At 49.5% G+C, this 26,129-nt stretch overlaps 2 protein-coding genes across 6 annotated transcripts in view; one reads left to right on the forward strand and one right to left on the reverse strand.

The window, feature by feature from the left end:
- Positions 1 to 1,740: 1,740 nt before the first annotated feature.
- On the reverse strand, positions 1,741 to 12,287 carry engase (endo-beta-N-acetylglucosaminidase). The gene is made up of 14 exons (XM_035399209.1): positions 12,076 to 12,287; positions 11,449 to 11,528; positions 10,587 to 10,788; positions 10,027 to 10,175; positions 9,281 to 9,435; positions 8,370 to 8,518; positions 7,890 to 8,061; positions 7,687 to 7,790; positions 6,791 to 6,902; positions 5,806 to 5,990; positions 5,138 to 5,280; positions 4,364 to 4,463; positions 4,091 to 4,202; positions 1,741 to 3,440 (listed from the first exon to the last, which is right to left on the reverse strand). The coding sequence occupies exons 1-14, from the start codon at positions 12,180 to 12,182 to the stop codon at positions 3,042 to 3,044; spliced, it is 2,169 nt and encodes a 722-aa protein (XP_035255100.1). The 5' UTR covers positions 12,183 to 12,287; the 3' UTR covers positions 1,741 to 3,041.
- Positions 12,288 to 16,388: 4,101 nt separating this feature from the next.
- LOC118216807 (casein kinase I) overlaps positions 16,389 to 26,129 on the forward strand; it is a 24,414-nt gene continuing 14,673 nt past the window's right edge. For 4 of the 5 annotated variants that reach the window (XR_004763074.1, XM_035398316.1, XM_035398315.1 and 1 more), the window contains exon 1: positions 16,389 to 16,900. Coding sequence is in view for 4 of the 5 variants with exons in the window: in XM_035398316.1 (XP_035254207.1) it covers positions 16,825 to 16,900 (76 nt within the window). In the remaining variant the exon portion in view is untranslated. The remainder of the gene's footprint in view (positions 16,901 to 26,129) is intronic. The other variant, XM_035398314.1, reaches the window with a different exon arrangement.

Consider the following 26,129-nt stretch of genomic DNA (forward strand, 5'->3'; position numbering starts at 1 on the left):
AGAACCTTCCAATCACATATTTGTGATGTCACACCTGACAGGGGTTAAAGGGATGGGACAGCGGGAGGATGCTGAACAGACGGGGGGGGGGGTTGAATGCCACACAGGCGGTGGCAGTGAGGTGTTCCCGTTGTCCAGATGAGAAGAGGGTACGAGGGCTTGTAGCAGCGTGGGAGAGAGAGACCCCACAGGACTGGCGGGTCGCTGCGGTGGGGTCAGAGCGGCTGGGCGGGACAGCGAGGGTCCCCCCAGGTCCCCCAGCGGAGAGGGCCCGGGACAGGGAGTGCCGCTTCGCCCTGCGGGGACCCCTACCTGGGAGGAACAGGTGTCCTGTCACCCGCTTCCCCTGGCTGAGGTAATGACAACATGTTTGGTTGTACCCCCCCCCACCCCCACCCAGGTGAAGACAACCCTATTTTTCTTTATCCTGCACAAAACCAGTTTTGTTTGGATGGGAATAAGAGATCTTAATTATACTTCACGCCACCTTTTTTCGTTTTTGTTGTTTGTTTATTTAGGTATGCACAGGGCAGGATGGGGCCAATAATATCATGCAAACGGAGCTTTCCAGTGTTTAACAGTGACCTCGCTGCTCTTACCCGTTTAATGGGGGGAAAGCGCCCCCCTTCCGAAATCCCTGACTAGTTAAGGGTGCCGTCCATGCCTTCAAGCTAAAGCTCTGTGTTACTATAAATACATATCATGAGAAAGAAAAAAAAAAGAAGTGTACTTTTCTTTAAATGTTGTACGATGTGCTTATTAATAATGTATTAAGCATTTATAACCGTGTAGTAAACTAATGCGTTGCCCAACAGCCTTGTCAGAATGCCCAGATAATTTAAAGAGAGGATAGAGAGCGGTGTCCCGTCTGGGCGATCGCTCAACCACTTTTTTTCCGGAGATAAATTTTTTGGTATTAATGACCTGGCAGGCGGGTGCGGGTGCGGGTGCGGGTGCGGGGGGGGGGGGGGTGGAGAGGACCGAGAGTGCTGGCGGTAAGACTCCGGACTTTACCGCCGAGCCGCGTAGACAGGAGGCAGCAGCAGCCGCAGTACAGAGCGCTCATTAGCAAAAAAACCCGAAATGTTGAACAAACAGAACCCGCTGGACCAGGCCTGGAGATCACGCCGCTGAACGTGCTCGCTGAAGACCCCGGGGCAGTCGTCCCGTGGCGTGCGGAAGGGTTCCTGGCTGAAGTCCAAACCCCGGCTCCCTCGGTCTGGCCCAGTAATCGCCCGCTGGGGTCGCTGTGACGACTCGCTCCCGCTCCACCTCGGCTGCTGTTCGCCGAGCGCTGAGGCCCAAAATGGCCGCCGTGCTTCACCCTGTCGCTGGGTGCAGGTCCAGCTTCGAAAACCCAAAGTGAGTGCTAGACGTATGTGGAGTTTGGAACAGCTAAATCAGGGATACTCAGTACTGCTGGTTTTCTTTTCTACCTGATAGTTGATAATTGATCGATTTAATATCACCGATCGAGGTTTAACTGACCTGGCGTCCCAGGTTTAAATCAGTCCTGATTGGAGGGGAAGAATGAAACCCAGCAGCTCTACTGGCCTCCAGGGCCAGGTTTGGGTGGCCCTGGTGTAAATCCATCATCTATCATCATCAGTTTATATTGATTATTTATATAATCATCAATTTATATTGATGGCTCAAAATAAAAGACAGAACGGCTTCTCCGGCAAAGTCACTGCTCATTTAGAGTGGGTGTTGTGGTGAGAAAAGAAATGAGATATCTTCTTACATATCTGAAATGACTTTAATGATTTGCAGGTTTCTTGTTGAAAATCTTACACACAATGCATTTTATGGTCAGAAGGTATGATAGTCTCTTGCTCAGAGCACCAATGTAGACTCCTGAATATCCAAATCTGGTGTACTGTTTTTTTTGTTTGTTTTTTTAATAACCTTAAAAGCTCATCCTCCCTCCTTTTCACTTACCCGTATAAATGCACCTAGCGCACTATGATTCCACCATTAACCCAAGGAAAACGTTTGGTCTGATGTACTGCACCAGTAATGTCTATGTCTGTTTCTCCTCAGGTAGGATTTCAAAACATTTTGGCTTGTTAACAGGCAAGGCAAAGGTGTGTGTGTGATTTCTGTCTGTTTTCTAGGAGTTGATAAACATCAGACCATCCTATATTTAACAAAATTTGCCACAGTGGATTTTCAGTTCTACAGAATCACAAGAACTGAGAGAACATCACATCACAGTGAGGTTGGGGGATTTTTGACTGTACAGTCAGGCAAAATCTAACTTTGGACGACTTCATCAGGAGCATTCTGATGTCCATACTGTTTGGCTAGATCTGTCAGCAGCATGAAAAATGACAGTTTAACCAATCAGCTGGGTTTTTATTTCTGAGGCAGGATTCACAGTGACTACCGCCTGCCCGTCATACTTCCCAACGTACTGGAGAGCGCTTCTGTGCAAGAAGATATGGTTTCTTAAAAGTACAAAAGATTTAAAGCAATTTCTAGATAACTCTTGTCCACTGACTAATGTAAATTTTGGTCACATTTCATTCACTATTAAAAGTGTGAACAAAGACCTTTTTTTATTTTTTATTAAAAAAAGCTAGTGACCTGCATATTGTTTATTCATAAAAAAAGCTTTTAAACACAAACATTTTAAGCAGCAGTTATGGTCAATTCAAAAGCACCACATTTAATCAGAACAGCCCTGGCTGCTCTTTAAACAGTCTGCCAGAGTCTTAGCACAAGAGGGGGGGGCAATCACAGCCATAGCCAAACCCGTCCCCTTCTGGGCAGTGCTACAGCTAACCCCTCTCCTCCTGAGACAGGACTGTAGCTAAACTCCTCCCCTTCTGGGACAGGACTGCAGCTAACCTCCTCCCCTTCTGGGGTGGGGTTGTAGCTAAACTCCTCCCTTCTGGGACAGGACTGTAGCTAAACCCCTCCCCTTCTGGGTGGGGCTGCAGCTAAGCCCCTCCCCTTCTGGGTGGGGCTGCAGCTAAACCCCTCCCCTTCTGGGCGGGGCTGCAGCTAAACCCCTCCCCTTCTGGGCGGGGATGCAGCTAAACCCCTCCCCCGCTGGCGTAGCTGAGGACCTTGCGGCCCCAGTGCGACTCGGGCAGGGCGAAGCCCTCGAGGGTGACGGGCTCCACCACCAGCTCCAGCACGGTGGGCGCCTCGGGCACCGCCAGCTCACACACCCGGAACAGCGAGGAGTACGAGCGTCCAATCAGGGTGAGGGGGCCGGGGGGCGAGTGCGGCTCGGGCCCCCGCAGCCGGCGCCAGTGCAGGCGGAAGTGGCGCACCAGCTGCGCGGGGTAGCGCCAGCGCAGCGTGCCGTTCAGGTGCAGCCGGTCCTGGGTGCCCGGCCCGCGCCCCACGCCCCTCCGCCACAGGATGTCCGACAGGCAGATGTCTTCCACAGAGAGGGGGGGCACCGTCAGGCTCTCTGCATCCATCACCTGCGCAGCCGGAGAGACAAAGGGCTGTCACCGCACCAGCTGCATCATGGGAAACGGGGATCTGACCTGCGCAGCAAGATGGGCAAAGGTAGGTGCCACATGGCAACAGTAACCGGGGTTTCCATCCCTCAAACCCATGATGCTCTAGGTCTGATGGTGTGAGACACGGCCTCAGCAAATAAGTGCCTATCTGTTATTGTCCCGATATCACAAACTCTGCTAGTGGAGTCGGCTCTAGAGAGCAGGGGGCGGGGCTGAGTGTGGAGTCAGCTCTAGAGAGAAGGGGGCGGGGCTGAGTGTGGAGTCAGCTCCAGAGAGAAGGGGGCGGGGCTGAGTGTGGAGTCGGCTCCAGAGAGAAGGGGGCGGGGCTGAGTGTGGAGTCGGCTCCAGAGAGAAGGGGGCGGGGCTGAGTGTGGAGTCGGCTCCAGAGAGAAGGGGGCGGGGCTGAGTGTGGAGTCAGCTCCAGAGAGAAGGGGGCGGGGCGGAGTATGGAGTCGGCTCCAGAGAGAAGGGGGCGGGGCTGAGTGTGGAGTCGGCTCCAGAGAGAAGGGGGCGGGGCTGAGTGTGGAGTCAGCTCTAGAGAGAAGGGGGCGGGGCTGAGTGTGGAGTCGGCTCCAGAGAGAAGGGGGCGGGGCTGAAGCCTGTCTCACCATGATCTCGCCGATCCTGCAGCTGAAGGGGACGTCCTGGTCCCCCTCCTCCCGGCTCACGTTCACACAGACGTCCCGCAGGGCACAGCCTTTCAGCTCCAACAGGAAGCACCTGCAGAGGGCCCCCTAGTGGTCAGACTCCAGACTGCAGCTCCAGGCAGGTTCCCCTCAGCACACCCTGTGCTGTCCTCAGACAGTAAGGATCCCCGCTGCGGCTGAATTACCCACAATCCTCCTCACACAAGCCCCAAACGCAGCGCAGGTCAGTCCTACCTCACAGTCCAGCCGTCCGGCCTCCACACCCCGCAGTTCTCTGTGAAACGCCGAACCAGCTCATGGTCCCCCTCCAGAACCCTGGGCTGCACACTGGTGTCTAAAAACACACACGCACGCACACACACACGCACACACACATACACGCACGCACACACACACGCACACACACACGCACGCACACACGCGCACACACGCACACACGCACACACGCACACACGCATACACACATACACGCACGCACACACGCACACACACACACGCACGCACACACGCATACACACGCACACGCACACACGCACACACACGCACGCACACACACACACACACACACACGCACACATACAGACACACACGCACGCACACACGCACACACATACATGCACACACACATACAGACACATACATACATACATGCACACACACATACAGACGCATACACACACGCACACACACATACAGACGCATACACACACACGCACGTACGCACGCACGCACACACACACACACACACGTTTACAGAAGCATGAAGACTGACTGGGACTGTGACTGAGGGGTGACTGTGAGAGTGGGGTGACTGTGACTCAGAGGGGACTGTGAGAGTGGGGACTGTGACTCAGGGGGGAGTGTGAGAGAGGGGACTATGACTGAGGGATGACTGTGACTCAGGGGGGGGACTGTGACTCAGGGGGGACTGTGAGAGTGGGGTGACTGTGACTCAGAGGGGGTGACTGTGACTCAGGGGGGAGTGTGAGAGAGGGGACTGTGACTCACGCGGGACGTCCTGGACTCCCTCGTAGGAGCAGAGCGCCGCGTCGGTGGTCTTCAGCTCCAGCCCGACTGTGACTCCCTCAGAGGACTTGTAGATGAAGGAGACGAGCGTCCTGGAGGCCAGCGGAATGTGGACAGAGAATATCCTAGCAGCAGACACACCCGTCACTCAACATCTCAAATCCCTCCCACTTACCCAACATGCACCCTTATTATTACAGGTATTTAAGCCGTACAATACAGGGGCATACGTGTAACAGTCCACACTCAGAGTTCTGTATGAATCAGACCTGGGTCGAATCTGTATTTTTCATACGTTTAGATACTGGTAAAAATTTGACAACACTTCTAATCCCTGAAAACTGATATTAACCAAAACATACAAGTCAAATGAAAGAACTTTTGTTCTGGGAATGGGTAGGAAATATGCATTCGTTTAAAATTCCTCTGATGTCTAAAGGGTTAAAGAATTTCAGAATTGACCCAGGTCTGATGTACATTTGTTGCATGTACTAATTTAAATTAAAGATGGCAGGGATTAAGTACCTCAGGGGTACAGTGTGGGCGGGGCTAAGGGGCATACCTGGCGCACACTTTGGACAGCGTGGGCGGGGCTAAGGGGCGTACCTGGCGCACACTTTGGACAGTGTGGGCGGGGCTAAGGGGCGTACCTGGCGCACACTTTGGACAGCGTGGGCGGGACCACGCCCTCCAGCAGCAGGGCGGAGCCGCCGCTCCAGGCCTCTGCGGGACAGCCGCGCGTCCTCAGGCTGCCCGACCCCTCCAGAGTCTCGCTCAGGTACAGCGGCTGCGGCTCCTGCGCGCTCAGGTTGAACCAGGAGGTGGCGCTCTCCGCCTGCGGGAGAGAAACACAGGGGCGCCAGGTGATGAGCAGATGACTGGTCTAGGTGATGAGCAGGTGACTGGTCTAGGCGATGAGCAGGTGACTGGTCTAGGTGATGAGCAGGTGACTGATCTAGGTGATGAGCAGGTGACTGGTCTAGGTGATGAGCAGGTGACTGGTCTAGGTGATGGGCAGGTGACTGGTCTAGGTGATGGGCAGGTGACTGGTCTAGGTGATGAGCAGGTGACTGGTCTAGGTGATGGGCAGGTGACTGGTCTAGGTGATGGGCAGGTGACTGGTCTAGGTGATGGGCAGGTGACTGGTCTAGGTGATGAGCAGGTGACTGATCTAGGTGATGAGCAGGTGACTGGTCTAGGTGATGAGCAGGTGACTGGTCTAGGTGATGAGCAGGTGACTGATCTAGGTGATGGGCAGGTGACTGGTCTAGGTGATGGGCAGGTGACTGGTCTAGGTGATGGGCAGGTGACTGGTCTAGGTGATGGGCAGGTGACTGGTCTAGGTGATGGGCAGGTGACTGGTCTAGGTGATGGGCAGGTGACTGTCTAGGTGATGGGCAGGTGACTGGTCTAGGTGATGAGCAGGTGACTGGTCTAGGTGATGGGCAGGTGACTGGTCTAGGTGATAAGCAGGTGACTGGTCTAGGTGATGGGCAGGTGACTGGTCTGTGTACCCCTTTTATGAAAACATAAAAAGGGCAATGTTTACGTTCTTATCACTGCTCTTCCTCTCAGCTGACTGACCGTATGTAACCTGAAAGACACGTCACTAAATGTCACCGTGGCGACGGTTACCTTCCCCTTCCAGAAGAAATTCTCGCCAAACCCCTGGCAGAAGGACGAGACGAAAGGGAGGTGGGAGGACGGGCGATGAACATACAGGAATTCAGACAGCAGGCTCCAGAACCTGCAAACAGGAAATGACATCACTGCGTTTCTGTTACTGCAGCACAGATCGAAACGGATCAGGTATGCTGTGAAACAAAAAATTAAATGGAAAACATTTCAAAACCAGCAGCTACACATTACATTACAGGCATTTAGCAGACGCTCTTATCCAGAGCGACTTACACAACTTTTTTTACATAGCACTTTACATTGTATCCATTTATACAGCTGAATATATACTGAAGCAATGCAGGTTAAGTACCTTGCTCAAGGGTACAACAGCAGTGTCCTACCCGGGAATCGAACCTGCGACCTTTCGGTTACAAGCCCAGTTCCTTACCCACTGTGCCACACTCCGTCCTACACGATGCTCTGAGGAAGGCCAGCCGGGCCCACGTGCATTAGCATTAGCATCTCACAGAGCCGGGTTTTAAAAATGATCCTAAGTACAGGCAAGGCTGGCGTCTGCCTCAGCCATTATCTTTAGGAATGCTGTCCCTTCCCCAGCATGGAGGAACTTCAGCAGCACACTTTACATACCGCAGGAACAATGTGCTCAGAATGCCTGCACAAAAAGAATCCAAGATGCAGCATAAATTCACAGCCTTTGGCTCCCTCTGGTGGCCGTCTTGTGCAATGTCACCGAGCAGTTTGTTGAGCAGGGTGGGTTGTTATTTAACTAGATCATGAGCAGATATTATTCCAGTGTGCCTTGCGGGTTAGCCACTGTTATGGCCAGAGCATGGAAACTAAAACGGCCTCCTCCGCTGTGGCGCTGTGGCTTCAGCAGGACGAGCGCTCACCTGTCCTGGTTCACCCGGAACTCCTTCCTGTCCTTCGTCTCGTACACCCAGCCGGGCGCGAAGATGGCGGCAGAGAGCCCGTGCTTGCGAATGAGCTCCAGGGCCTAGGGGCGGAGCAGAGAGGGGTCACCACGCGAGCCCCACGCATTGGGGGGGGGCGAGGCGGGGGCAGGGGTATTCACGGACGGGACGCCCCCCCTCACCTTGTTGGTCTCAAACTTCCCCCCCACCACTTCCCCCCGGGCGAACACGTCCACGCCCACGTAGATGTCCCCCAGGCGGCCCTGAGCCTCGGGGTACAAGCCCATCCCCTCCAGGCTCTGCTCCGTCCAGTTGTAGTTGGTGAAAATGCCGTCGCACGCCTGGAAAAACACTCTGCCAAACAGGGAGAGAGGAGTGGAGAGCGGGAGGACAGCAAGAGGAGAGAGAGAGGAGAGAGGAGTGGAGAGCGGGAGGAGAGAGGGAGGAGAGCGGAGTGGTGCAAAGTTTAAATGTAGTCATATGCACTAGGGTTGTCATGGTGTCACAGTTTTGCGGGAGATCAGTGTGCGATTTGACGGTTACTGTACGGTTCACATTCCTAAAAAGCCAATTAAACTATGTCTCCATCTATTCAGCTTCCTCCTGCTTCCAGGACAGGTGACCTAATTATTTCCTGAACACTTTTTTAAAGCGTCTCTTGCCTGTTCCTGTCGTTGAGCTCGTTCTGCCACCGGAGGTCGCCATTCTCCAGCACGCTGTCGTACCACAGCACCCGGCTCCTAGCCACGCGCTCGTGCATCTGGTCCGTCAGGTACCGCAGGAAAAGGGGCGTGTTCTTCACCGCGTTTGCCTAAACGGAGGGGGGCAGATGCCAAAAATGTAGCCCTACTGCCGTACGTTACCCTGAACCACGAGGACATGTCTCTGAGCTGCACTTCCTGTACTCTCCCCGTTTCTAAAGCAACCTTTCCTTTCAGCCTTTTCTTTATTCCAAACTGAGTGTCTGATCACAACTGCCGCTGCATTGCCTTCGACCAGTTCAAGAGGATGGCACTACCACACTCATCCTTCTTAACCCTGTAAAGAGCAGGTTTTTTTGGAATTTTAAATTTTATTTTCTAAATCCAAAGTCACTGTTCTAGAACTCCGTTGCTGTCAGTCACCAGCAGTGACTGTGACATCAGCATTAGAATGTTAAGCTAAGAACATTGCAATCACACATTTGTGACGTCACACCCTAAAGTGTTAAAGTGTTTCAGCCCCAATCAGACGCTGCTTCTTTTCTCTCTGCAGTCCACTGACTGAGCAAAGCAGCTGCAGCACCAAAGGACTGCGCAGTTACGCAGCTGGAGCAGAGAGAGCGCAGGCAGACGCTACGCACTGCATCACCCACAGGAGGCGCTCCTGCACAGTGAGCAGGGGATGTCCAGGGGATGTCCACCCCCCTCCCTCTCTACCACAGGTACCACAGGCCACACAGAGGAAGGTGTTATAGTGCTGCTACAGTGATAAAGAGGGTGGGTGTGGGCGTGGTCCAGCAGTCTCAGCACTGCAGCAGAATAGCAGTCAGGGGCTGTAAAGGGCCCCCAGGCTGGTCGATGAGACCACTCACGCTCAGCGGGTTCTCGATGTTGATGAGCCAGCCGTCGAAGCCGTAGCAGTGCGCGATCTGAACCAGCTTATCCGCGGCGGCGCGGTAAGACTCCTCCTCCGCCAGGAACAGCTCGCACATCTTACCGCCGTCCGTCCACTCCGTGATGAAGGTTCCTGAAAAACCCATCAGTTCTCTTATTCTCCTCGAAAGGGGAACTCCTCACTGAGTTTTTCATTTTACCTGTGGAAGAGTAGCTGTCGGGGTAGCCGGGGGAGAGAGAACATTCGGGCGAGACGACCAGCATCCCAAGCGACTGTGTTAGCTCAGTCAACACCCCCTTCGCCCATTGTAGTTTTTCACAAATGAGAGAGTAAAGGCACACTTCATTATGTATGTATACCTCCACCAAATTCACACATTTAGCTGCCAATACTTCTGTGAAGAGACTGCTTTAGCCACTAAGAGAGACTTTATCAGTTAGGCCTCGATCTGTTAAACGAGGTTACGGTTCAGCGGTGTAATTCCCCTTTAAATCAATCACACCATCTGATCAGATAACGCTTTTCTGAAACCAATCAACCACCATCTCGCGTCAATCGCACTGCTCTGAAGCTACCCAGCCTGCATCTCCCATCACACACACACCACTCTGAAATGAACCAATCACCTACCCCCATCAATCACACCACTCTGCGATGAACCAATCGCCCACTGCAATCATTCCCATACCCTCAGGCAGTGTGGCTCTGGGGCCCGGGGCTCACCGAGAACGAGGACGCCGTGCCTGTGGGCAGCGTTGGTCCAGACGACGGGCGGGACGGTCACCATGCTGTGGCTGAAGTAGTTGAAGATGTCGATGTACTGCCAGTGGTAGAAGGCGTACGGCGTCTCTGACTCCGCCCCTTGCACAAACCTGGGAGGGCGGGACTTATTCAGTTCCCTTCCCACAGCCGTGCTACGAAGGGTTGAGAGAGCCACAGGCCCCACAGCAGGGCAGAGCACTCAAACCCCACTTACCTCAAGAGCAGTTAAGGCACCGTGTGCAAAGTGCGAGGTGGAATGAGGTGAAAACACAACCACTGCAGTCAACACAGGAAGGTCTGATGCCACGAAACAGCCTGCCTCGGACGAGTAACCGGAGTTCAAAGATTCTGGAATCAGCACGGAAACTAGACGCGGTGACGGATTGATTCCGCACCACAGGCAAACTGATGCGCCAGCGCGAACAGCAAGGGCACGTCCTCATGAGCCCGCTGGTGCGTTAAAGCAAGGACGAGAGTGTGCGCTACACCGGTAAATACAGCAACACGAACAGAGAGCACACCTGTCATCCAGGTATCCGCCCATCATGTCATGTGACACCAGGGTCTTGCGCTGGCCGCTGGTCAACGCAGGCTGGCGGCTGGCTAACGGCACCGTGGCCACGTTGAATGGGTGGGCCTCGCTCCGTTTCCATGACAGCAGCTCGTCCAACGACTTCAGGCTGTAGCTTACCGGCTCGGTGGTGTCCGTGTCATAATATTTGGCTGCGAGAGAAACATCGGCACTTATTAGCTTTCCCGATCATCTGTCAGAAAGGTTCATGTCATGTTCTGTTTTTCTGAAAACTGGAAAGACCCCCGTTTTTAAAATGATGAACCCACTATCAAGCATAGTATGCCTATTAAAAAAAACTGGTTTCATGAAAGAAAAGAATGAATCCTAATGTCTGCCCCGAAACAGTGTTTTTAAGCACGCACCACTGTTCTGTACCAGGGATGCAGCTATCTATTGCACTTCTTTATGTAAAAACAATACTGAATGATTTATTGACAGTGCTGTTTATATGGCGTTATGGATCTGAACAATATTCTGATAACCATTCCAGTCTCACAAACAACTGCTTCAACTGACTTTTCTTATTGGCTTTCATTGCCTGTTAGACGCCCACCCACCCCAAAACATTCAAACAATAACGGTGTTAAGAGAAGGGAACCTAGCTACTTATTTTAAACAGCCGCGATATTCCGATCATTTCCCCCAAAGCAATCATTAGCGCATTCAGTGAGGGATGCTTTGCGATTAATCACCATGACAAATTTCATATAGATTTTGTAAGAAATTAAATCGATGTCTATCATGTCTTGGAGGACGTTTTGCAGTTTTGGAGGAACTAATGCGTTAATAAGATTTGGATTGACATTTACCTGGCAGATGTGACGGTTCGTACTTCACAACTTCGTACACACTCCTCAAATCCATCGGCTGATCCAGACAGGACCTCCCACTGGAGAAACGCCAGCATACAAAATAAAATCATTATTATACGACATCCGTTTAAGTGCTGTAACAATCAAGTGTGGCAGGATGCTGGTACACAACTGCGATTGTCAAATGTGCTTTCTAATTTCGCTGGTTCCTTAAAGTCAACTCCGTATTACACACACGGGAGACAAATTGCTTGAATGAATTTGTACAAGAAGCGATATTGTTTTATCGTCAGTATCATAGGAGCTGATACTGAAGTTTACAGTGATTTGTTATCACAAACTTTTGTGACAAAGGCATCATGATGTTGAACCTAGGCTATGTGTTGAACATACAGTTGGGATACTGTGCGCGCAAATTTAAATATGGTCTTTGTAGTGACTGCAGTAATATGACATGCTTTTAAAACAAACCACATGTATATCTGATGTTACGCTTTTCTGGTGTTAAGACGTTAAGCACCAACACATTCTTCGTTTGCGAGCAAGCAAATCAACTGTCAGAAAAAAAGCAACTGCAGGCTAACAAACCAATAGCAGCCTGCGCTAGCTTATCGCTGTATTTACCTGTCATTTTCTGTTTTCAGTCGCTTTCGGTCAGAGTTGACTTCGTCTCCCTCACTTCCCCCGCTTTTTCTTCTCTGCGTGGCCTCATCTACCCTTTCATTCTCCATTTTAAGACTAGTGATGCAGATTTTTCAGAACCAAAACTAAAAAAGGAAGAAAATGACTAGCTACCCTTGAACCACACTTCCTTTTTAACCAGGATTGGTCGCGTGTACGGTGATTCCATGACGTATGCTTTTAAACAGCCAATCGTTTCACAGTTGGACTGACCAGAATTCGACGACACTGTTCTCTTAGGCAAAAAAATGAATTTTACCCGCAGTTTTTTCCATATTAGTTAAACGGCTTTCGCGCTAATTAATATAATATGAGTGTTAATTTTATATAACACCCAGTAAGACCATCCTGTGACCGGAGAATTTGCACGTAGTGTACACAGATTTCAGGGTAGTTGCTTTGTCCACCCAGGCTGCAGTAGGAGCCTTAGATTTAAATGCTTCCGCATCTCAATAGAAACTCTTGACACATGAAGGATTTCTACGTCTTACGGAGTAATTTGCTATTTTTGGAAAGAGAAGCATTGTGTAAACAGATGGGCTAAGTGAAGTGTATATACTTAAAACGAACCTGGTATGCAACTGTCAATTATTTTGGAGGGGTAGCCCCCTAATGTGTCCTCTGATGACCTCCAACTCAAAGGATAACTTTCGCATTGTTATCCAACGCCACTAAACGCTGCGATGCGGAGGTGCATTAACATTGTTAAGTAGAAACATCTAAATCATGATGTCATTTTATACTGGACATACACAAGACACTGCAGCTCTTTGTTACAATTTTTTTCTTAACTGCATAGATAATACTGAGATCTGTAAAACCGATTTATCAAGTATCTAACCTGGGAATCTATTCTCCGTACTTAAGTATTATTTAAATAATATGTTGGCCTAAGTACAGATATAATTTCGCTGAAGAATACAGGTTCGGGAATCCCGATTCTCGAATGTTGGTTTTGCCCTTTGACCAAAGATAAATACTGCTAACACAGTAACTGTTAACAATTGTAGGTCAAAGGTCATTGGCTCAGTGCAGATGTTTGACAGGACATGGGCTTGAAAAGAATTAGCAAGCCTGCGGCCAGTTTACATTACCTGTTCATTTTTTAAAATATATTTTTGCTAAATGGCCACAGGGTGTCATCCTGCAACAAGATTTTCTAGGAAAGACAACGCAAACGTGATTGAACTTGATAGACAAATGCATCTTTAAAAAAAAAAAAACTAGTTACCTGAAGTGGTTAGAATAAAAAAGTTAAATCCTGAAAATAAATTTTATTCTCTTTCGCATACTGTCCGATATTTCCAAAGTCGGGATTGTTTATTATGATTTGCGCTGAAGTAATATCGATATACAATTTCCGTATCCCTTGTTATGCATGAACCTCTGTATTATCTGTTGTGCTTTGGAGGGGAAAGTTGGTTGCAAGGGAATACCTTTATTCAGATGCTGTTGTTAAATGCAAGTCACAACAATGAAAAGTTACACAGTCTGACTGTTATTTATTACAGAATCATTGATGCATAATTCGAGTGAAGCCCTGAGGAACAGAGGTTCGGGTCATACAGCACTTGCTAAGTTAAATGAGGACTTTAAAGGACCTCCTGTTGTGGGTTTAATTTAAAACGCAGCCAGGCGTCTGCAAGGCAATTAAACATGATTCTGGGCATTCTTTCAATTGTATGACTTACACAAAAAGCTAAAACTGATCCCCCTATCCCCTGCAGGTGCTTCACACAGAAGCATTTCCCAATTCTGAAGTTATGGAAGGTAAGGGTAAACATTGCTGGTCTGTTGTCGCTGTTTTGGGATTTGGGGGAAAAAAAGTCTAAAACTGGTCTGAGTGATTGCGTGGGCGGGTCTATTGATTGAACCTTGGGAGAAAGCCTTTTCAGTTTTTTTTTTTTTCTTCTTACTATTTTCAGAACTTTTCACAATTGTTTTCAATCTTCCTTGATGGCCACACGACCATTTTGCCGATTTGTATAACTAATAGGAAGGGCACTGCAGCTGTGGACAACGGCAGCACCTTTTTACGCTCCACTCACACTTTTTCCACAGTACTCGAATGCTCATTCAGAATGTAGACAGCTGCAGCTTTCCTGCGAAGCAGAGCGCTAACTGTACTGAGGCTTCCGCGCTGTATAGCCCGTTACTGCTCCCGTCCCAAACTGTAGTTTGGTGTGAATTATCACTGCACGTCCGAAGTTAATTAACCCAGAGGTACCAAACCGTCCTAACTTACTGATACGTTCACTGCGTCTCTCTCTCCCAGCTGCAACATTAGCTCATTTGAGCATTTGCCTGTTGTGCAATTATATTCCTTAGCGGGTTGAAGAATTGCGGCTAACACCTAACCAATTTTGCCATTTTCGCGCTTCATTATAGGTGTTATATTCAATATCGATATTAGATATTGCCTTTTCCCCGGTGTTTTCCTAAATCAGGTCTACCAACGTATCCTATCTAAACCAACTGTGCGTTTTCGAAATATGCGAAACTGCAGTTCAGCATTGTCCTACACGTGCAACACCTACGTTACATAACATAGGCAGCATGCACAGCCACGTGCTATGTGTAGCCTCAGGCTTTGGCTGCTTTCTAACCAATAATATTGGTCTATTCCGAATCAACAATTCGTGGGCGTTCCGTAACCAAGGTGATCGTCCTGGGGGTGCACACCATGTATGGTGGGCACTGTGTTTTGTAACGCTTCGTCTAGAAGGCTTCAGCAAACTTCATACGGTTTAGTAGTTTGCAAAGCTGCACCACTTATTGATGACAGGAAACTTGTGTTGCTGTCTGGAGTTCGAATAATTACGACTCTATAGACACCTTAGTCCGGGTTTATTTTATGCACTAGTACTGCTGTATTACCACACTGAAAACATTTAATTATTGTGCAACGGCTTTGCATATATTTCTTGTGATTTGTTTTTTGTGATGTAGGCTAATTATAATGATCAAATTCTTATTTCTGTGGCCTTTCCAGACGGTAAAACTGGAATGGACCCTTTGGCGGGTTGAAGTGGACCTGCTTAAGTTCACCAATGACACAGGCATGCCTCATGAGAGCAACTCATTTTCTGTAGCAGTTTGTGACATGCCTCGACTTGCCACTTACGCACAGAGCAGCGCTACCAGGCCAACAGGAAATTTCAAAACTTGCACAAATTGAAAAGGCAAGCAAGAAGTTCCTTTTAAATCAGCTGACGTAGCAAGGACGAGCGAAGGTTTGAGATTACAGTGAAGTGTTTCGCAACATTTCTATAGAAAGCTGAACATTTATTGCAACAATCTCATGATGCTGACAGATTGATTTGGGCTGTTGCACAACAACCAGGGAAAGAAAACAGAAAGGATCTGAGAGTGTATCTGTATCCGTAATGAGAGGGAGATGGAAAATGTTTTAATGTAATGAAAAGAGGCTCTGTTTTTTATTTAATAATTCTTCACATACAGAATTAATATTGTACAGAACAATGAGGAAGGGATCCAGTATACACTTCCTCATTTCTTCAGCAGTACAGAAATTGTTGTCACCAGTTTGTCAGCAAGTAACTCAGTCATAAGCCAACCCATAACTTCAAACTGGTCACACAAGTAGTCTACATCAAACATTGTTCTGTGAGTGCATGCTGACACTCCCTTGAAGCAGCTGACGAATTACATGCTTTGTCTTTTTAAACATTCGCAAAACCTGTTACTGTTGAAATGCATGTAATTTAGTTATTTTCTCATTGAGTGCAGTGGTATTGTGCTTTGTTTTCCTTTCTTGAAGCCTTGTATTTTCAAAGGAAGATGATCCTATCCAAAGATTTACTCATGGCAGCTACACCAAAAGTAAACAAGATTATGTCATTTATGTTGCCGTTCTGAACACAAACGTTTATATTTGTAAAAATTACATAAAATTACTAATTTGTTAAAACGTTATATAAGATGAAAACATGACCCACCTTATTATAAATTGTGTTTATAACTTGAGACTATAAAATACAGAATTGCGACTCATTAATCATTGAAACAATAATTGAAACACTGAAACAATAATCATTAGTACTGCCTTATTTATACAAGTAATCAATTGATGTTTCAACAGTTCATATTAAATGTTATCAAATCAGTCCTGTGTACAAAAATGTATTTAAGAGTGCAGGAAAAGGGGAAAATATTTCTTCCGCTGCTATGTTGTTGTTAGCGGATATCGCACTCGCCCGCCCTAAACTCCGCCCCTTTTGCGGTTGCTAACGGAAGTGATGTCACGGGACTGTGCCAGACAAGTGTAATATTGAAGGAAGAGGACAGTGGAGAGAGTTAGGGAATGTTTGTTGAAGATATCCTTTAAAATCCGGGTCCATCGTCTTCTCGTTTTGGGGGAATGCTGTCCAAAACGATAGGAACATAATCTTCACAGTTCAGGCTGCAAGATAAGCCCCATATTGTTGTATTCTAGAAATCCGGGTGTTAGATAAGGGATGGTGAAAGTTTGATTGGAGGAATAATATTAGTATCTTGGGCTAACCTGAGGGAGAGCGACGAAAACGGTATTTATTGTGGGAATTGTAAATTCACTGGTTAATAGTACGTATAGCGTTAGTACCCAGTGCCTATATAAAATACGGTTTACAATTTTTGAAACACACAGAGACAGCTGGCTTGTAAGCTAGCTAAGAAAAATAAATATAAACCATGGAACTCCGAGTCGGAAACCGATACAGACTGGGCAGAAAAATTGGAAGTGGATCTTTCGGTGATATTTATTTGGGTAAGTAAAATAAACATTTGCTTCGCTGGGTAATACACGTAAACACTTTAATGCAGGATGTTTTATCTAGCTAGCTAATTTGACTTCCCATTGTAAATTTGCAGGAGGACAGCGAGTGACTCAAAGTGGAATAAGGCTGGCTAGCATCTAATTAACGTTATGTTGACCAAATCCATTAGGATCCTTGTTGGTCTAACTGAATTAATGCGATTTGTTCGTTATTTCCGCCAATACTAGTTATTTAGCCAAGGTGTCATACGAGTTATAATTTGTTTTAGTGCCTTATGGTGTGTTTTATAATTTTGACCAGTTAATTATAGCTAGCTCTTCGTCTGGTAGTTGGTGACATGAATTAATACTAGACCAGTTCCGATATTATTTTTGAGTGCAACTGCTCCATCCAGCTGATTAGAGCCAGCTTGATACGGTGTCCGCTCCACAGTACTTGGCTGAAGTTGTGTTTTACTAAGCCGGTGTTCTCTGTCCTGTCGTTGGCCGGGTACGTTACGGTTTGTGAAAGCCAGTTGGCCAACTTGCACGTATAACTGTCCATGTCAGTTGTGTTCATAACCTCAGCCTGGCTCATCTTGAATTTAGCTACTGCTATTTCGCACAGTCAGCACAGACCTATTGATAGTTTGCTAGCTAGTAACGTTACAGGTGATGTAACATTAGGCTAGTTTCCCAGTTGGTTTGCTCTATAGCCTAATGTTAGCTTTCTCGTATTTTTCATTTGTTTGCTAGAAAACCTTCAAACTTAATAAAGCAGAAAACACTCGCAGTATGCCGGAATTAACTGCTTTTGGTGGGCCATGCAATTTACCAGATTAGATTTACTTGGATTATTCCAGATGGCTAGCTAACGACCTTAGATAGTACAGGAGTTAGTCACAATTGTATTTACTATGCTTAGCGTAGTGATAGGGAAAAAATTGTTCTTTCCAAGGATTATTGTTCTATTTGGTTGCTAGTAGGAGGGTGTACGTGTTTGGAATAGAGGAATGTTTTTTAATTTTTTTATGTCGCTTCTGGCGTGCTAAATTTAAATAAAACCAAATATTGGTTGGAAAATTTTGAAATTTATCCACAGACATACCTATTGGGTATATCGAAGTGCCCTCTTTGTTTGAACGATTCTTAGTAGGAATACAGTAACGTTGCTGTACTCTGTCTTGAACCTTCATTGTGAGTTTATTCTCCCTGGGGTTTTAAAAATTTTTTTTATCTTACTGTTCGTGAGTAAATTGGATAATGGTTATGTACTTCAGTAAATTTAAACACGCTGTAAAATTCCCCTGTTCATCTTGTGGAGAAAAAAAAGTTGTTGAAATTGATCCACTAATTGTGCATTTTGATATGAGCAATTGTTGAGGAGGTGTTGAGGTTAAGACAGGGTAGCGAAGAACAGGCCTGGTGTTTGTGGCCTTTTAAAATGTGTGAATTATTAGCTATAATTGACTTGCTGTTCTTTTTCTCTCAAGGCGGTGGGTTTGCACACAACTGCCAGCTATATGCACACTCTGCTATAAATCATGGTGTGATCTCGGCCTGCTGGAGGTGTAACCTTGTGAGCCCTTACATGCGTTTCATTTCTGTTGCTTGACAGTATTTGCCAAAACAACTTGTCAGATGCTGGTGCCAAGGTTTGGGACAAGAAACTTGCATCATACCTTAAAGTCATCTAGCTTTTTACAAGATCTTCACACGGGCTACTCCCTCGCAGAAAACGCCTGTTGTTCTGCTTTTTGAAACGTGTCAGAAGTTGTCTCCGCTCTTGAGCCATATCTGTTTTAGAAAGGCTGAGCGCTTTCGTGAAAGCTGCGCTCGCCCGTCCGTGGTCCGGATGGGAGCGCGAGTCAGCTGGGGACGTGAATAAGCCGTTTTTTGGCGGAGGATGTCCGGCCAGCTGCACGTTAGACCGCTAACGTTTCCCGCGGGAGATTTACGGTCGCTCCCGCGGTTCACTTGGAGCTGAAACTAATTGCCTCTGGTCCTCCGGGCTCCGTACAGTGAACCCGAAGGCCTGGTCCACATGGGCGGGTGCTGGAGGAGAGACTGCTAATGGAAGCTCCACCATGGACTCAAAGCGCTCAGCTCCTGAGCGAAACGCTGCCTGTGGTGTGACTGTCACGGGACAGGCCACTTTAAGGGACTGGCCTTCCGTCCCAGAGTTCTCCTTTGCGCTCGGCCGTGCCTGTGTGGCGCTCTCCATGTGGTGACTGTTGATGTTTAGAAGCTGGGTTTAGCTGGTGAGGTAACTGACAGCCAAAAAAGGAATCTTATGAAGCACAAAATTCTTAGAGTTTGAGTCCTGGACAGCAGATTAACATTTTCTCTGATATTGTTTCTGGTAAGTGACAGGTTGGTTTCTAAGGGACGGTTGGTTGCTAAGGGACGGGGTGAGCTCATGTTTTTGTTGGAGGCGCATGCTGGCGTTTCACATTGTGGGATGCTGCAAGTCACCAAGTATCCAAGTGCGCTCGAGTGTGTGTGTCTCTGAGTGTGTGTGTGTGTGTATGTGTGTGTGTCTGTGAGAGTGTGTGTCTCTGAGTGTGTGTGTCTCTGAGTGTGTGTGTCTGAGTGCGCTTCAGAGCGTGTGTGTCTGAGTGTTCCCCAGCCCCACAGGCTGCTGTAGTTGTGTGAGTGAGTGTGTGTCTGAGCCCCACAGGCTGCTGTAGTTGTGTGTCTGAGTGTGTGTCTCTGAGCGTGTGTGTCTGAGTGTTCTCCAGCCCCACAGGCTGCTGTAGTTGTGTGTCTGAGTGTGTGTCTCTGAGCGTGTGTGTCTGAGTGTTCTCCAGCCCCACAGGCTGCTGTAGGTGTGTGTGTGTGTGTGTCTGAGTGTTCTCCAGCCCCACAGGCTGCTGTAGTTGTGTGTGAGTGTGTGTCTGAGTGTTCTCCAGCCCCACAGGCTGCTGTAGTTGTGTGTCTGAGTGTGTGTGTGTGAGTGTGTGTGTCTGAGTGCGCTTCATAGCGTGTGTGTGTCTGAGTGTTCTCCAGCCCCACAGGCTGCTGTAGGTGTGTGTGTGTGTGTGTCTGAGTGTTCTCCAGCCCCACAGGCTGCTTTAGTTGTGTGTGAGTGTTCCCCAGCCCCACAGGCTGCTTTAGTTGTGTGTGAGTGTTCTCCAGCCCCACAGGCTGCTGTAGTTGTGTGTGAGTGTGTGTCTGAGTGTTCTCCAGCCCCACAGGCTGCTGTAGTTGTGTGTCTGAGTGTTCTCCAGCCCCACAGGCTGCTTTAGTTGTGTGTGAGTGTTCCCCAGCCCCACAGGCTGCTGTAGTTGTGTGTGTGAGTGTGTGTGTGTGTCTGAGTGTGTGTGTGTGTGAGTGTTCTCCAGCCCCACAGGCTGCTGTAGTTGTGTGTGTGTGTGTGTGTGTGTGTGTGTGTGTGAGTGTTCTCCAGCCCCACAGGCTGCTGTAGGTGTGTGTGAGTGTGTGTGTGTGTGTGTGTTCTCCAGCCCCACAGGCTGCTGTAGTTTTGTTCTCCGCGCCACGGTGCCGAGGACTCTCGTAACACCAGCAGCCTCCAATCATCCGGCTTCCCGGAGAGTGTCGACGCCCACTGTCTGGTCCATGTGAAAGAACAGCGTGTTCCTTTCCGCGTTTCAGAAGGCACAGGGGATGCCACTTCCAGCATCGCACTCATTCTGCATGTCCCTGTGAAATATACTGCATGCGTCTTTATGCATGTATAGCACATATAGAACAGTTAGTATGAGCATACGGTATGCTGTACGCATTCAGTTATACATTTTAGCATGATTAAATATGCGGAGCATATAGCTTAAAATATTTACAGCCGAGCTGCTGTTTTGAACACCTGCCGATTGAAAATGTTAACGTCAGAATTATCATGAAAATGCGTGCAGAAGCACAAAAGGAGGCCCTCTTCCTGTTTTCATATTCTCCATTTTATTGATGAGATTAGATGCCACAGAACACTCCTCAGGTGGACTGGTTGAAATTGCGGTAACCATAGGGACAGTTTTGAATTGTTTGAATGTGTAGCAATATTTGGGACTGGGCAAGGAGCCTTTGAAAAAGAAGCTGGATGGTGCACACACACCCCCCCCCTCCCATTTTCTCTTGTGCACGAGGAGCTGGAAGGTCAGTTTGTTCTGGCTATAAAAATATGTCTAATGAGGGTGTTGCATAATAACAGTAAGATGACGTGAAACATGCTTCTTACACTCTTTAAAAAGCTGCACAAATCTAATCAAACTGGGCAGACAGTCTCTGAAGAAGTACGCACAAGGAAGTGTTTATTTCTGTGAACTTTTGTACTGCTGTATGGGCGAGAGTGCCATATCGAGACAGCAGTTTTATGATGATTGCTCAGTTGAGTAATTCCCTTAATCTGTGACGCTGCTTCAGTGCACAAGTGTCACTGCGTTTGCGCTCCAGTGTGAGCAGAGTGCGCGTTGGTTAGATGTGTAAGCTGAATGGAGGCTTTGTTGCCCATGCGGATGTTCAGATGGATGGTGACAGTTGGGTCGTGTCTCATCAGACAGGCGTAGTTCTGTGTGTTTATCTCTGAGTGCAGGGCACTGCCCTTGGGCTGCAGACGCGCTCAGAAGCCTCGGGGCTGGGCTGCGGAGGTCCGGGCGGAGCATGTGTACCGACAGCAGCCTGCGCGTTACCACGGTTACGCACGGCCAGGGCAGAGGGCGTGGCGCGTGAGGGCGGTTCATCGGTTCGGAGTAGAGGCTGCTGGGAGCCCAGCGTCTGGCGTCGGTTGGCTTGTTAGACGGTGACCCACGGTGCCCAGCGGGCTTTTTGACCCCTCTTGCGTAAAGCGTACGGGCTGCCGCTCGTGTGGGTTTGACTCCTGCCTCGTGACCGTAGGCCAGCCCTTGAGCTCAAAACGCTGCCCCCCCCACACACACACACCCGCAGAGAAGCTCAACCGTGCACGGTAACCATGGTCACACCACCCCCCGGTGACCTCCTCGTCCTATCAGCAAAAGCCAGCGGGGTTTTAGAGGAACAGAAACAGACGCTTCCTGCTGGCTGAAGACACAGCTGATAAAAACACTGTGTTGTTGGACACAGTGATGATGATGATCAAGCATGTTATCTAGTGCCCAAGGTGTACTTTGTGGTTTCCATTGTCTACCATGTTTCCCTTTTCCTCTAATCAGAGGGGGGGGGGGGGGGGGGGGGTTTATTTGGTTATCCTGGCTCAGCACATCTCCAGTTGTGAATTTTATGTCAAAGTGAAGTCCCCAAAGCGTGCTGTAACTAGCTTCAGCAGTGTCCCCAAAGCGTGCTGTAACTAGCTTCAGCAGTGTCCCCAAAGCGTGCTGTAACTAGCTTCAGCAGTGTCCCAGAAGCGTTCTGTAACTAGCTTCAGCAGTGTCCCAGAAGCGTGCTGTAACTAGCTTCAGCAGTGTCCCAGAAGCGTTCTGTAACTAGCTTCAGCAGTGTCCCAGAAGCGTTCTGTAACTAGCTTCAGAAGTGTCTCAGAAGCGTTCTGGAACTAGCTTCAGCAGTGTCCCAGAAGCGTTCTGTAACTAGCTTCAGCAGTGTCCCCAAAGCGTGCTGTAACTAGCTTCAGCAGTGTCCCCAAAGCGTGCTGTAACTAGCTTCAGCAGTGTCCCAGAAGCGTGCTGTAACAAGCTTCAGCAGTGTCCCAGAAGCGTTCTGTAACTAGCTTCAGCAGTGTCCCAGAAGCGTTCTGTAACTAGCTTCAGCAGTGTCCCAGAAGCGTTCTGTAACTAGCTTCAGCAGTGTCCCAGAAGCGTGCTGTAACTAGCTTCAGCAGTGTCCCAGAAGCGTGCTGTAACTAGCTTCAGCAGTGTCCCAGAAGCGTTCTGTAACTAGCTTCAGCAGTGTCCCAGAAGCGTGCTGTAACTAGCTTCAGCAGTGTCCCAGAAGCGTTCTGTAACTAGCTTCAGCAGTGTCTCAGAAGCTTTCTGTAACTAGCTTCAGCAGTGTCTCAGAAGCTTTCTGTAACTAGCTTCAGCAGTGTCTCAGAAGCTTTCTGTAATTAGCTTCAGCAGAGTCCTGGCGGTGGAAGGGAGTTGTCTAAGCCGCTGTGCTGAGTTAGTGTCCTGTATGCAGGGAACTCCTGTTCCATAACCGTGTCTGAGTTTCCTTATTGTGGGTGGCAGCGTGTTTGTTATGGAAAGAGTGTGCTCAGTTCCCATCTGCAGCATGTTTGCTGTCCTAGGGCGAAGTTATCAGGCCAGTCTTGCAGCTCGTTTGATGGCTCTAAATGATTTGGGTTATTTTACCTATATAATGAGGGGGAGAGAACATTTTAGTTTGGAAAGATGTCTAATTTTGAACGTGAAATGAAATGCTTCTGTTACACTGCAGATTAGACTCAAGTGATATAACGTCATTTCGGAGTTCTGAGTATTAATTTCATATTAAGCTAGGGAGCTCTTGTTATGGAGATCACTTGCCTTTAAGATGAGTGTTTTTTTTTCAATTTAAAAATGCATTCATTTTTCTCACAAAGCCGCTTCAGACAGTCGGCTGTGCGGTGGTGACATTTTGAACGGCCCACCCCATTCCTCTCTGGGAAAGCTTGAGTTTAACCGTCTCAAGAACACCGCAGTTCTGCATCGGTCTCAAGAACACCCCGGTTCTGCGTCTGTCTCAAGGGCAGCCCGGTTCTGCATCTGTCTCAAGAACAGCCCGGTTCTGCATCTGTCTCAAGAACAGCCCGGTTCTGCATCTGTCTCAAGAACAGCCCGGTTCTGCATCTGTCTCAAGAACAGCCCGGTTCTGCATCTGTCTCAAGAACAGCCCGGTTCTGCGTCTGTCTCAAGAACAGCCCGGTTCTGCATCTGTCTCAAGAACAGCCCGGTTCTGGGTCTGTCTCAAGAACACCCCGGTTCTGCGTCTGTCTCAAGAACAGTTCTGGGTCTGGAGCCCAGTAAACGTGTGGAAAGGGGGTCAGCGAGGGGTGGAGACGCAGGACACTCGTTGGTTATGTAACCTAACAGGAGGACGGCTGTTCCTCAGGCAGCTGCTGAGACTCTCTCGCTAACGGGCTCTGTCCGTGTCAGCGTTCGAGCGCTGGTTTAGCTAATCGTCGTAATCAAAATCCCCCGGCTGTACTCGCCCGCGTCACCGCTGACCAATGGGAAGGCTCGTTTCCTCCTGTGCAAACGCGCGAACGCGTTGGGTCGTGTACGCACGTGAGGAGCTGCCGTTTCCTGAGGTCCTCGGTCCGCAGGGCTCAGCTGTTCTGGTGTGGGGTGTCCGGGGCTGTGGAATGCTGGGAGAGTGCATCGGCGCAGGGCATTGTGGGAGATTACGGCGCCCCCGCACCGCAGGGCATTGTGGGAGATTACGGTGCCCCCGTGCCGTGGCGGTGTTCTGTGCCCCGCGCCGCAGGGCATTGTGGGAGATTACGGCGCCCCCGCGCCGTGGACGTCCGGCTGGCCTTACGCTGTAATTACCGCAGAGCTCGCGCGCGAGAGCGTTCGCCCGCTTTTATTGTTCCGAGGGACGCTGGCTAGTTTATGTAAATCCAAATGAGGCCGGCGCCAGTAATCCTTATAATCCCCTGAGGGGGTGTGGTCCCCCGCCCCCCCCCTTTTCTAATTGCCTGTGTCCTTGTGCAAACGTTTCTGCGCCATTTTCCGCACTGAATTGTGTTTAAACTGCGTCCAGGGCTCTGTACCTGTACCTGTGGCTCTGTACCTGTACCTGTGGCTCTGTACCTGTACCTGTGGCTCTGTACCTGTACCTGTGGCCCTGTACCTGTACCTGTGGCCCTGTACCTGTACCTGTGGCTCTGTACCTAAAGCTACAGTGTAACATGTGTGGCTTGTTTTTATCAAGCATAAAATTTGGCATGCATGTGTGAAACTTTGAATAAACCTGGTGATGCAGCCTGTGCAGTGGCTCTGTCATGTGCAAGCCAAGAAAATCAGAGGACACCATCCATTGTGGATTATTTAAAATAAACAAAGATTCCGTCAGTCATGTTATAGTAATAAGTAGGTTTAGATGGCAATACAGCAGTAACCCTAACCCTCAACAAGTCCCCCCAGCATTGCGCTTCTGGTTAAACAGTGTGCATGTTTTCATTAGGCTTATGGGTTGTACTCTGGGTGTGTTTGTGTGCACGTTTTGAGTAGGCTTACAGAGTGTACTCTGGGAGGTGTGGGTGTGTGTGTGTGTGGGGGGGGGGGGTTGGGGGTGCAGTGGGGGAGGTCAGGGCTGTACAGTCTGTGTAGAGCCAGGAGGCCTCTCTGCTTTTGGATCATCCCAGCAGCTCAGCAGGTGTTCATGGGGGTGTCCCCGTGTCTGCTGGGGCCTACCTGCTGGCCTCGGCCCCCCAGCCCCCAGCCCCCCTGCCCCCAGCCCCACTCACAGCCTAATGTAAAGCGGGAGGCCCTCCCCACCTGTGCCCCCCCCCCAAGCCGTGCCAGCGGGGTGTGGCCTCCCCACGGCGCGCTCTTCCCCGTGCGCACGCAGGATGTGCTCTGCGCTCCTGCCACACCTTTATGGCTGAGGGGCAGAGAGGGCGGGCCCCCCCACCCCTGAGAAGGCCCCAGACCGAGGGGCTGGGGTGGGGGAGAGAACCGAGCTGGCTGTAGGATAAGGGATTGGGGGGGGGGGGGGGGGGGGGAGTTTCTGCTGTTTTTTTCAGTTTGGCAGTAGGGTTCTGAGCGTTTGTTCACCCGTGCGGCTGTTTTCCGAGTCTTCTGATTGGTCAGAAGCATTGCTGAGAATTTGTGCAGCCAATCACAGGGCTTATCGCGGGCATGCGTGTGGGTACGTTAGTTCAGATCTGGGTCGTGCAGTTTGCACAACCGCCATGGAGAGGGACGTGCCCGGGCATGCCCATCTGTGCAGCGCGCGTCTGATCCGAGCCAATCGGATTCAACCCGCCTGGTGCCTAGCCCCTCCCTCAAAGCCTGCTCTGAACCCTGTGGAGCGGACAAAAAGCCCAGCCCGCCCCCTCCAGCACCCCCCTCCAGCACGGCCTCCCTGCTTTCCAGCGCTGCCTGAACTCCAGCGTTAATGAGCTGAGGGCCTGACCCAGAGAGAGCAGGCGCAGTACAGCAGCCATGAGAGCGTTCTGCCTACTGCCTCTTCACCCAGAACACCCGGGCCCAGGCCAGTCATAGGGGGGCTGCATGCTGTCCGCTGTGTGGTTGTGAAAGGTGGAACAGTAGCCAGAACACCCGGGCCCAGGCCAGTCATAGGGGGCTGCATGCTGTCCGCTGTGTGGTTGTGAAAGGTGGAACAGTAGCCAGAACACCCGGGC

The sequence above is a fragment of the Anguilla anguilla genome, chromosome 17 (genome assembly GCF_013347855.1).
Source record: "Anguilla anguilla isolate fAngAng1 chromosome 17, fAngAng1.pri, whole genome shotgun sequence".
Lineage (NCBI taxonomy): Eukaryota > Metazoa > Chordata > Actinopteri > Anguilliformes > Anguillidae > Anguilla > Anguilla anguilla.

What these genes read in the sequence shown, in the direction of transcription:
- engase (XM_035399209.1), bottom strand. Translation starts at nt 12,182, where the DNA reads ATGGAGAATGAAAGGGTAGATGAGGCCACGCAGAGAAGAAAAAGCGGG. An exon ending in ACATCGAGAACCCGCTGAGC is followed by an intron (nt 8,519 to 9,280) that starts GTGAGTGGTCTC and finishes CCCTCCGTTTAG; the next exon opens with GCAAACGCGGTGAAGAACAC. An exon ending in ATTTCTTCTGGAAGGGGAAG is followed by an intron (nt 5,991 to 6,790) that starts GTAACCGTCGCC and finishes TCTCTCCCGCAG; the next exon opens with GCGGAGAGCGCCACCTCCTG.